The sequence below is a fragment of the Lissotriton vulgaris genome, chromosome 11, assembly GCF_964263255.1.
Source record: "Lissotriton vulgaris chromosome 11, aLisVul1.2, whole genome shotgun sequence".
NCBI lineage: Eukaryota > Metazoa > Chordata > Amphibia > Caudata > Salamandridae > Lissotriton > Lissotriton vulgaris.
This window is the reverse complement of record NC_141699.1, coordinates 10,857,856-10,870,581: the sequence shown is the minus strand read 5'-3', so window position 1 is coordinate 10,870,581 and position 12,726 is coordinate 10,857,856. Positions and strand designations below refer to the sequence as shown.

Below are 12,726 nucleotides of genomic sequence, written 5' to 3'. Positions count from 1 at the left end.
GGGTGGTGCTCCGCACTAACCCTAAATTCTTACCCAAAGTGGTATCCCAATTCCACTTAAACCAGACTATCGAATTACCGGTGTTTTTCCAAAACCCAGAAACGCTGGCGGAGCGCATGCTCCACACTCTTGATGTTAAGAGGGCCTTAATGTATTATGTAGACAGGACCAGAGATTTTCGCAAAACCAAGCAGCTTTTTGTTGCTTTTGCCACTCACCACAAGGGAAACGCTATCTCTAAAGCAGGGATTGCTAGGTGGATAGTGAAGTGCATTCAGATCTGTTACGCTAAAGCTAAGCGCACTCTCACTATCCCACCGAGGGCCCACTCCACCAGGAAGTTGGGGGCCTCTATGGCTTTCCTAGGTAACATTCCTTTAGAGGATATCTGTAGAGCAGCCACGTGGTCTACCACACATACTTTCACTAAACACTACTGTGTAGACGTGCATTCCAAACAACAGGCAGCTGTTGGTCAGGCTGTTCTAAAAACGCTTTTTCAGACTGCTGCAGCTGGCACGGGCGGCCGCCGTTAATGGATGGACTGCTATGTATTCTATGCACAGATATGAATTCAGCAGCCCACATGCCTCGAACTGCAAATGCTACTTACCAGTATGCATCTGTTCTTGGCATGTAGGGCTGCTGACATTCATATCGCCCACCCTCCTCCCCGGCGCCTGTAGCAGCTGCAGAATTCATTCATTTACATACATATGCTTATAGCATGGTCATCACTCACATTCTTCACTCCATCTCTGCCAATGGCTAAAAACAATCTGGGGATGGAGGCGATGCCCATGCGCACTGTAGTCCAGGGGAGGAGCCACCTATCTCGTGATACTTCGAAGACTCTTCCAGGACAACAATGTGCAATCATCCGGACCCAACACTAGGTGGCGATCTATGCACAGATATGAATGTCAGCAGCCCTACATGCCAAGAACAGATGCATACTGGTAAGTAGCATTTGCAGTATTGTTGCTGAGTAGGGTGTAGAGCGCGCCATACGTCCACCAATCCCTGTGCATTCAGGAATGTCTGGAGCCTGTTGGGCCCTTCTACGTGCGTACGTGGGGGAAAACGGTCCACGGTGTTTGTAAGTGTCATGTTGAAGTCCCCACCTATGAGCAGATCCCCATCAGGGAGGGTCAGTAAGAATTTGCCCAGATCCGGCAAGGCCTCAGAGTGTAGGGCTGGTGGTATGTAGACAGAGACTACGTTGAAAAGCCTCCCCTCCCACTGGCCATGAACCGCCGCGAATCTGCCATGGTCATCCGTTGCAGTAGATTTGACAATAAATTTGGATGATTTTTTCTGCAGGATGCCAGTGCCACGGGACCCCGAAGTGAACTCGGCATGCACTATCGTATGATAGCCTCTCCTATCTAGGGCCTTCGTGGCCGCTCCCGACAAGTGTGTCTCCTGTAGGAGAATGAGAGCAGGCCCCCGTCTCCTTATCCCCTGCAACACCAGCCCTCGCTTAATCTTATCCCCTAGGCCCCTCACGTTCCAGGACATGACAATTAACGAGTTCTTCGTGGTTGGACTATCCGTTGCAGCCATAGTGGGACTCCCAATCAGACCTCCCTGCGCCCCGAGTGGACCAGAAGTTCTCAGTTACATAAGACATGCCTAGATACAAAAGTGTGCATATAACATAAACTTGTGGGACCGAGAAGTCCCATAGAGTAAACTTACCCAACTCCCCCCCCCTCCCTGCCCCCCTGCTACACGGACCCAAAACTGCCCGCCCCCCCAACTTAGCAGAGTGCATACCCCATCCCCCAAACAGTGTACTTGCGCTTTGGGGTGAGGGACTCTCCGCAGCCGGCAGTCTCTCATTCACACCCCCGGAGGCCCTTCACCCAGTGTCCAATGGCGGGAAGCGCTTCGCAGCTTAAAAGTCTCAACACAAAAGCGAAAATGAATTGTTCCCAAGTGGTCATTGATCCTCAACCTCTTCCCTGCCGCCTTCAGCTCCCAAAGAGTCACTGTTGTCCGGTCCCCCTCCCGAGGCCTGTGAGTCTCGGCGATGGCCTTCAGCCCGATCTTTTCTAGAGCGATTTGTCCGTCTGTGGTTCTGACCCGGCCTCCATCCCTCGAGCCACTCTTGCACGTTTTCCGGGTTGTCGAAGAACCAGGTCTTGTTCTCCGCTACCACCCGTAGTCTTGCGGGGAATAGCATTGAGTACGGCAGTTCTCTGGACCTCAGTTCCTTTTTCACGTCGAAAAAAGTTCGGCGCCGACGGGCGACTTCCGCAATGTAGTCGGGGAAGATGGCAACGGTGGCGTTCTGGATCTTGAGGGGAGGGGAGGACCTGGCTGCCTGCAGGATTGCGTCCCGGTCTCGGAAGTTAAACAAGCGTGCCACTATGGGTCGCGGGGTAGCCCCCGGTTTCGGTTGGCCACCCGGGACTCGATGGGCCCTTTCCACCGAAAAGAAGTTGGACAGTCCCTTCGGCTTTAGTTCGTTAGTTATCAGGTTCTCTATGAAGAGATCCATCGCTTTCACGCCTTCCGATTCCGGTACCCCTATAATGCGGATGTTATTGCGCCTAGAACGCCCCTCCTGCTCATCCAGCTTCTCCCGGAGCATTCTATTGTCCTGCGCCATCTTTCCCATTTCACGTTGGAGTTCTGCGACGTCTTCCACCAGTGATTTCGTGATCACCTCCATGCTCTTGACCTTCTCCGACATTTTGTGGAGGTCCGCTCTAAGTAGGGTGACGTCCGTAGAGATTCCGCCAACGGTTGTTTGCAGCTGGGCCAGTGCGACCATGACGTCGTCCAGTGTGGCCTTTTTCCCCCCTGGGGAGTCGGCCGCCTTGCCAGTCTGTTCCTTCCCTGCCGGGGATCCGGTGGGTTTGTCGGAGGTAAATCGGTCTATACGAGTCTGTGTGACGCCTCCCTTAGGGCCTTTCCCCGCCATGCCGCCGAGTGTCGTGCTCCTCGTGCCCCTACGCGCCAGGATGTGAGGATCGGTGTGTACCTTCTGGCCAATCCGATTCAGCAATGATCAGGTCTAGCGTGTTTCTCCAGGGTGCGAGGTGCTCCGTTTGTCGCCGAGTGCGTAGCGACTGTTCAGGTCAAAAGATGGCGGGCGCCCACTCTGTTATCGATGCCCAGGCTCTCGGCACTGTTGGTGACGACCTTCGAAACTTTCAGGACTCCGGCGGCCCCTCCTTCAAGCACCGCTTCCTCGTTCCGTGTGGGCCGCCGTCTCCGACTCCCCGAGGTGCAGTCGATCTGTTGAGTCCACCGCCACACGGGCGCTTCCGGTCCAAGTTCTCCGGTCAGGACGCACTTCCGGCGGGGTGAACATCCAGGGAAGGTCCCGGCTCTGTAGGTGTGAGCAGGCCGGACCGAGGTTTCGACGTATCTCTGGCTACGTACGTCGGATTTTGTCGCTGCTTGTCGCTGCTCACTCCGCCCGGTCCTGGGATCCGGTACCCGCCTTTGGGGCTTGCAATTGTGACGGATTTTGTGTCGGATCGACGAAGAGGCCGCTTCAGCCGCGGAGCTCGTCCCTTATGCTGCCGCCATGATCGGCTGCTAGCCACGCCCCCGCACTTTTGAGACTTGCTTTAATAATTGGGCCCCTAATTTGGTTTAGAGTTGCCCGTGACCTTTTGTGTTTATTAAAATTCTATCTCTCGCTCTCTGTATCGGCTGGCTTCACTGTGAGTGACCGCATTCTGCTCTTTCACAAGGAGCAAATAGGCACACAAAGTAGTTTTGTTCAGTGCCAGTAACTACTGTGGCAGAGTGTGCTTTTTAGGGCCTAAAAACTATTTTTGCTTTTGGCAATGTTTGTTATAATGTTGAGGCCCCGTCAGCTCCCACACCAATAAGGTTTCACAAAAACCATGCCTAAACAAGTCACACATTGACTAATCTAAAAAGCCGACCAATTTTAGACCTACTGGCTTTATCAGTGCTTGTTTATTTTTGTTTCCCATAATCTTATTGAAACTAGTTACACTGATTTTCCATTATGAATATTTTTGGGAAATACTAGCATGCATCAACATATTTTTCTAAATTGGCACTTGAAATGTTACAGTAGTTTAGCATAATGTTTTTTTTCTTGCTTTTTATTTTTAGGAACATTTTATTTTGAAAGCAAGGAGTCGTCAATCTTGCTTTCAAGCTTCTGTAAATATTTGCATCAAATCGAAGATCATTCTGGGAGCAGTATACATAGCCTCATATTGCTAAACTTTGAAAACGTGTGCACACATTTTGTATACTGAAACCCTGTCAGTAGGACAGTCAGAGCTTACAACATTTACTTGGAGCACTCACCCTTATAATCAAGGCTTTCAATTAATGAACCATAAATACAAGTTTGAACAGCATTAACATATGAACAAAAATATTACCTTAAATGCAGACAATCCCCTTCTGTGATCCATAATGTGGTGCTGCAAACTGGCAGCCAAAGGATTTGTGCGGCGGGGTTTTGGGCCTACTTGTCCCAAGGAAAAAATATACATGAAAACTTGTTGCCTTTGACCCCAAACAATAGTCCTCAGCGTCGGGCTATAGGAATTCCGCATCCCTGCAAGTCTAGGGTTATTTTAATGGTTAGCAACAGGTATTAAATGTTATTGTAAGATGATAGTTAAGCATGGAGTTAAAAAATATATTAAAACATTTTTGAGCAATGTTAACAATTATGGACCAATTTCTCTATGTACGTTGAAACATACCTAATAAGTATTGGTGAATATGGCTAAAAAAAGACCTTTGGTACCACATCTGGGCCCTCCAGGATGATTGGGCCTAGCTATCAGTTTTCTACCAATGCAGATTTACTGTTGACGCACATTCAAGCACAGCAACCCTAGGTTGCACAAGAGTGTTGGTGAAGTGCTTCTGCAACAGTTGCTTGACCAATATATTGTGAATGCTTGCTTTTTAGGAAAACCAAGTGCATCAACGTATAGCCGAACTGCGGAAGGAAGGTTTGTGGTCGCCAAGGAGGCTACCCAAGCTGCAGGAACCTCCGCGGCCGAAGTCTCACTGGGATTATCTACTGGAAGAGATGGAGTGGATGGCAGCGGACTTTGCGCAAGAACGAAGGTGGAAAGTGGCAGCAGCTAAGAAGGTAAGAGTATTAGGGCTACTCCTCGTGTCGAGGTGTAACTAGTTGAAAGACCTCTAACCATTGTTTGCACCAGGTCTCCAGTCATAAATTTAACCGGGTGCCAGTGCTTTTCTCTAGCTCTGAAGTAAACATTTCCTATGAAAGCTTTTACACTTGACCTTTCTATGTTTCTACTGAGTGCAATCGTGTTCTTTTTTCGGATGCCTGTGACACCTTAGAACAATACCAATTCAGTCAAAGTTTATTTGGAAGAGTAGTATTACATAGTAAGGTTGTAATTGTTCTTACATAATTATCATCATGTTGGCGCCTGTGAAGACCGGTAAATGCTTGGTGAATGGGCAGTGACTACACCACATGAGGTAATCCATATTTCCAGGTTGTATATTTCTAAGACTGGACTAATTAGGTGTTTGGAAAAAAGATAATTTAGTCGCTGTTAAAAGCTGGCTCTTTATATGGTATTCCAAAAAGAGGTATACCATGCAGAGATGGCAGGTATTCCCTTATGAGTGGACAGGGGCCTGCTCTAGCAGTCCCAAGTTGCTCTTCTAGGGTATAGTGTGGTCGAGCAGCCTTAGGCTTATCAGAGAGGAGTGTTAGACATCTGAAAATTCACACAATAGTCAATAAATGATACACACGACTCAAGAACGAGATCCACACGAATTAATAAAAATAACAATTTTTTTTTATATATATGTAGGCACCAGAATCAATGTGATCAGGTAAGTAAGTTTTTCAGTTGAAATACTTTTTCATTTAACAAGTCAACCGTACATTTTTCAGAAGCTGCAATGTTACCATATGGGTGGAAGAACCAGTACTGCATTCAGGTACAGTACAGACACTTACAGGACCAGGTGAGTGGTTGGCAGGGTCCAAGGCAGCACCAGCAAAACACCATCAGCGGGGGGAACGGGGGCGGTGCAGGGGTGCAAAACAGCATTGGGTGCCCAATGTTAGTCTATGGGCATTGGTCTTCACGTAAAGAGGCTGCAGGCCTTGACTGGGAGGCCAGTCAGGCTGAACCAACAGGGGGCTCAGACCTCACAATATTCGTGGACACAGGGACACTTTTGGTCCTCTTCTCCCTGGGCGACGAGTGCAGAGGTGTCTTTAGGCGTTGGGCCGTCGCAGTAGAGGGGACCAGAGAACAGAGCTGCAGGCGACTTTGAGGAGTCCACATGGGGTGAAGCCATAGTGGGCTCGGTTACAGGAGGGCTTGGGGACCATGCTGACACTGTTTGCCCACTGGAACTCAGGCTTGGAGCGACGGGTGCAGTGGTGTCCTTAGGCATTGGGTTTTTACAGACCTCTCAGGTCTCTTTGGGTGCCTGCAGGATGCAGGGATGCTGAACCGCTGCTTCACTGGAGGTGAAGTGCTAGCAGGACTCCCAGGCTTTAGAGACACCAGCAGCTGCAGGACAAGTCATCTTTTGGTGCAGTGGTTAAAGTCGGCAAGCAGGTCGGCATGGTTGCCGCCAAGTCAGTTGCTGGGTTTTCTGTTCTTGCTCTTTTCAACTGTTCACGTCCATCTCCTTCTTTCAGGTGGGCAGGATCAGTTTTTCTGTCGCCAGGGGCTCCCCTAAATACTGAATTTATGGGCATTAGAGGAGTGCAGGGTAGTAACCAATGGGCTACCTATCACTGGGGTCACTACTCACCTATATGGCCGCCACTTGTGAGAAGTGGGCATAACCATGGCCCAGAGTTCCTAAGTTTGCCATTACAGATGTGACTAACTCTGAAAAGTCGTGCCCACTTCAGGTTAGGCAACATTAGGGATGGTACAAGTGTGGGGGTGGGCACACCTACCTGACTGGCTAATTTTCGCGCCTGTCCAGGTGCCAAAGGGCTTTGGCCAAAGGGGATTGGCTTCCTCTCCGGTGCTGGAAGCCAGACTCTCATTTCAAAGACAGGAACTTCTTTGAAGCTTCCCTGCTTGGGAATGCTATCTGCAGGTTATCCTGTGGGAGGGGGTGTGACCACCCTTTTCCGGAGCAGTTTTTGTTTCTAAACTCCTGGGAGCAAAGACCCACACCCTTAGGGGTCAGAAATTCGTCTCTGGTGACGAGTGGCTGGTAGGTTTTCGGGGAGGCACCTTTAAGGTGCCCTCTGGGTGCATGTATTAATAAATCCAGTACTGGAATCAGTGTTGGTTTATTAGTATGAGATGTTTGATACCAAGCATCCCTATTTTCACTGAAGCCATCATGGAGCAGGGGAACTTGTTTTCACCAGTGTCCATGACATGTTTTAAAATGGCTTCCTTGCTCACTTGCACTGGCAGTAATGGGACTGCCCAGCACAGGGACGTATCGGGCAGATATGTCATCACATATAATATAATGCATCCTGCCTTAGGGCTGAAGGACTGCTGTAGGAGTGACTTACAAATATTTCATGCATTGGTTGGGGACATGGCACACAGGGAGGAGTGCCATGTCATGTTTTCACTTTGGTGTGCACCAAAACACACAAGTGTTTCCCCAATTGGCATTACCATTAGCACCCTCTAAGTCCTTTACAAATGATACCCCTGCTACCTAGGGCCTGAGGTATTAAAAAGGGTCCCTTAGTACTGCAGCACGAATTGTGCCACCCTCCGAGGCCCCTCACCAAACACATGCAGGACTGTCACTGCAGGCTGTGTGTTTTGGTGCACACCAAAGTGAAAACATGACATGGCACTCCTCCCTGTGTGCCATGTCCCCTACCACTGCATGTAATATTTGTAAGTCACCCCTACGGCAGGCCTTCATCCCTTACCTGTCTTACGTAGAGATCCCAGTGCTGGACCTAGAAAAGTAACAAGAACGTACCTTACATTAATTTTCTCCCATTGGATAACATTGCTAGATTTTCACTGAAAAGTTTCTAAGTGTGAATTTTTAAAATACCTTTACATTCCTTAAAAATCATTGCAATAACCAAAACGTTTTAACTAACCTGTTTTCAGCTTAGACCCCAGGGCTGAATCTAGGACCCAGTCCTGGAATTACAAAATTAATCTACAAAGTAATCAACTGTATTTGTGTAGAAAACCCCATTGAGCTCAATGCTAAATTCTGTTTAGAACTGTGTTGCCTGCTGCAACTCCTGTACCTATTGTGTTTACAAAGTCATTACCTTTCTGCAAAGTAACTACCTGAGATCACTCATCATTGAGAAAGTATATTTTTATACCTGTTGGTTCTAAAAATAAAACACCTATATCTTTTTATACAAAAACAATTGGCCTGGAGTTCAGTCCTTGAGTGTGTGAAACTTTTGCTGCCTGAGTGTGTACAACAAATGCTTTAACTGTCCTCTGGTACTGCCTTACTGCTCGACCAAGCTACCACTTTTGAGAGTAAGGTCAGCCCTGACTTTAACCTCTGTTATACCTCTGGGGTTTGTGGTCTCTATACACACTGTACCTTACTTTGGTCCAGTATTTAAAGAGCCACTTTCTCACACTGTGTAATTGAGAGTCGTGAAGGACAGAATTAGAAATTTCTGATGGGATCAGTGCTTCTTGGACAAATACTAGTCAATGAAATCTGTAATATTTAAAAAACAACAAGTATAAGCACACATTCAAATTCAGTTGTGTAGGACTTGCCGTTCATGTATAGGTGTAAGTACCATACATTTGGAACTTTTCTATATTCCTAAGTGGTGCTATTAAACAAAAGATTAAGCAAAGAACTATATTCTTACAGCAAACATAGTGGGTATCGAGGACATTCACAAAACAACATTATGTATTGATCCAACTGATTTGTGTAACAAGTAAATGTGCACTAATGTAGGCAGGGAGTGTGCTGTGGTGTTTGAAAGAGCAAAATTGACATGCCTGCCATTTTTCTCCATCATATGTATTTGAGTTTTTGGGCCACAGCTAGTAGTGCACTCGTGCTGGTGGTCATATCAGTACAGCAAATTAAATTACCCTATTTTGTAAACCTGGGCCCTCGTAGTACACTCGTTCTGGTGGTCATATCAGTACAGCAAATTAAATTACCCTATTTTGTACACCCGGGCCCAGACAGACCTTTGAGCACAATTGAAAGGATTAAAAAAGGAAATGTGATTGTCTATAATGTGAGAAAGTGCCCTCTTTCTTGCATGGTTGCCCCCACTTTTTGCTGAATTGCTGATGTACTTTGACTGAGTGTTCCCTGGGCTCCTGCCAACCAGGTACCCAGGGCCTATGTTCCTTACCTAAAACTGCATTGAAGCCTAAACCCAAATTGGCATCTCTGGCCACATGTCAGCCCCTGGTTAATGGTACCCTAGGTACCCAGGGCACTGTGACCAGAGAAGGCCCCTAAGGGCGGCAGCACTTATTGTGCCACCCTTAGAGGCCATGTGCCCTGACACACATACTCTGCATTGGCAGGCTGCGTGTCTTGGTGCAGAACAAAACAAAGAGTCGAAATAGCACACATCCCTGTGTGCCATGCCCACACAAGCTGGGTGCCCTATGCCAGTGGTGAGGGTACAGGTGTCTGAGCCCTGTACCCCTACAATACCCAGGTCCATTCCTGGGCCCTGTAAGTGCAGTGCTGCTATTAAGAGTATATGGTGCTGGGAGGTTGTCATTACGAACTTCACAGCACCATAATGGCTACACTGAAGACTGAGCAGTTTACTATCAAACTTCTCAGCACATTAAACCCAGACTGATGCCAGTGTGGGATTTCATGTAAAATGCATGATAGAGGGCATCTTAGAGATGCCCCCTGAAACTCGACCAACATCCAGTGACCTGACTGAGTGGCTGCAGAGGTTGCCACCCCCAGACATGTTTCTGGACCCCTGGGTTGAGAGCTCTCGGGGGGGCCTGAAACAATGCACATCCTGGGACAAGGTGCCAAGCCTACTCCCCCATGATGGACAGGGTTCACGAAGGACAAGCTTCGAAGGCATACCACCTTTGTGAGCCTCTCCAGACCACTTGCTGTACTCAGCAACTGGTCCCCACTGGTTCTACCCCACACTTTGGACGGGAGACCCGGCGGGAAAAACAAAGTGAGAAAGAGAGGTGTGCCCACCTCTGCAACTCCACCCCTAGGGTGGGGGAGGAGAGGTGAAGCACAACCTCGAGTCCCGGCCATCTTGAGGATGGGGGGACCCAGCCAACCAGGGACAGGCTCCTGCCCCCTTCCCACTGTAGAGTGGCAGAATAGGGGTGTACCCACCCCAGGGAAGGGACCCATTGGCCCCTGACCTTTAACAACATGTAACACCCCTAAATTTAGTTTTTAGGGGCACCCTGAACCTTCGTTCCTCAGATCCAGCAACAACAAGAAAAGAACGAGAAGCCATGCAGAGCGAACAAGAGGACGACGCCCACTGACTTGGCCCCAGCCCTACAAGCCTGTCTCCCCCCCGAACCTGCTTCTGTGAAATCCTGGCATATCCAGCGGCCAGCAACCTCACAAACCCCGGAGGACCTGCCTTCATTCACTTCCCAAGCTGATTCTCCCGTGAACCCCGGACGTGTTTGAACTGCAGCTTCTGGTGCCAGCCAGGAAACGCGAATCCAGCACACACTGCACCCACCGAGCGCGGCCCATGTTTGAGTGAACAAACACCACAAGGAGGTTCCCCCAGCGATTCTAACCTGAGATCCAGCTACTCCTGACCTGCCTCAAGCCTCCAGACGACGCCTGCAGCCTCAATCCAGAGGACCCCACCTACCGCGACCAGAGCGGGTAGGAAAATCCAACGTCCAAAGGCACCTCTGCACCCGACGCCCTACAGCCTTGTGTACCCAACCCAGCGGTGCCTAACCATCACTCTAGATCCCAACTTACCCCTCCAAGTGGTGATCAATCCTGGAAGATTCTCGTCCCCGAGCATGCAGTGTTTCTTGGTCCCGGAGAATTCCCAATTGAAATCAACAGGGCACCCGACCTCAAAACAGCACCCTGCACCCGGCGGCCCTAGCGCCGCTGAGGGTTCCCCTTTGGTGCTAACTTGGTCCCCAAAGTGCCCTGAGCTTAACGCTAGGAGCTTTGCTCCCACACCCCTGTGGCCTGCTTGCCGGCTGCCACCAACCAGAGTCCCCCTATTCCTCATTGGATAACATCGGGCCTCAACACTCTGCACCCGAGTGCCGCTGAGTGTGCAACAGGGCATCACTGACCCTGGGAGACCCCTGAGTCTAACCCCAGAACCCTAACTCAAAAGACCGATTACTTACCTTGAAACCTATAACTCATTTGTCCTCATAGGATAACATTGACACTTTTCTCCCAATGTGTCATCTTTTGAAAACTGCAAATATTCCTTAAAATCAGCTGAAAAACAAAAACGCATTTTCTCAACTGTTTTCAGGAATCCAGGATCCAGCACTGAGTAAGAAAAAAGTAACGATAACCTAACTTACCTGTGCTAAGTGAATTTCCTCCCATAGGATAACATTGGTGATTCTATATGAAAAATGTCGAAGTGTCAACTTTTGAAATACAATAATATTCCTTAATAATCGTACCTTTAACCAAAGCGCATTCACTCACCTATTTTCAGGAAATGTCCCAGGACTGAATCCAGGATCGAGTCCTGTGTTAGCAAAAGTAATCTGAAAAGTAATTAACTGCATTTTAATTAAAATGCCCATTCATTCGAATGCACTATACCTGCAATGTGTTGCAAACTGCTTTCTTAAAACTGTCACCAAAACCAGTACGAGTTACTGCTATTTTGAACTGTGTTCATACAAGTAATTTACTACTGAAAAGTATTTTTATGCTTACCTGCACCAGGCTTGCTTGGTTCTAGAAATAAAACAACTGTATATTTTTTTTATACAAAACAATTGGCCTGGAGTTCAGTTCTTGAGTGTGTGAGACCATTTGCTGACTGAGTGTGTACAACAAATGATTTACACTGTCCTCCGATACTGCCTTACTGCTCGACCAAGCTACCACTTTAGAGAGAAAGGTTCTATCTAACTTTAGCCTCTGCCAAACCTCTGGAGACCCTTGGACTCTATTCACACTGTACCTCACTTTGGTGCAGTATATAAAGAGCCAGTTTCTTACATATACTGAACATGGTATCATGTTTACAGGTGCAGTTGCTTAATCAGTCCTGCCTGTGTCTGCCAAGCGAATACTCTCCCATCCTAGCTTAGTGTAAATGTAAAGGGCTTTGGGTGTGATGGAAAGCATCACACCGTAATTTAAGGCCATGAGGTGCATGTTCTGGTAGATCTACAAGCTGATTTTCCCAGTTGCGCAGGAACTTCCGTCATCTCCTTGGTTCTTGCCTTCATGAAAGCCCTTGTTGTTCCACCCTGACGTTGTGTGATATTTAGTCTTTCTGGTCACCTAGTCAAAACACAAGCTTTCACCGCTTTTCTCAGTACACCTTTGCCAATTAATAGGTAATGTTATATAGGTAATAAAGGGTGCCGGGGATAGAGGGTCTTGAAAGCAAAAGTGGTCTCAAAGTTTTCTTTAAGTTACACAAGAATCATAATGGCAAGAGGTCTAAGTAATGTGTAAAATTACATCCAATCAATTAATTGAAATCTACAGTAATGCATGTTCAAAAGTGGATTAACAAATTGTATATCTATGGAGTGAAGAGAGAATAGGATAGGCATGTAAGGACCA

General features: G+C 47.9%; 1 protein-coding gene across 2 annotated transcripts in view; it reads left to right on the top strand.

Annotated features, from left to right (window-relative positions):
- The window catches only part of EP400 (E1A binding protein p400), a 657,563-nt gene that overhangs the window by 95,207 nt on the left and 549,630 nt on the right, over positions 1–12,726 (top strand). For both annotated transcript variants that reach the window (XM_086942653.1, XM_086942654.1), the window contains one exon: positions 4,928–5,113. In XM_086942653.1, the coding sequence (XP_086798779.1) occupies positions 4,928–5,113 (186 nt within the window). The remainder of the gene's footprint in view (positions 1–4,927; positions 5,114–12,726) is intronic.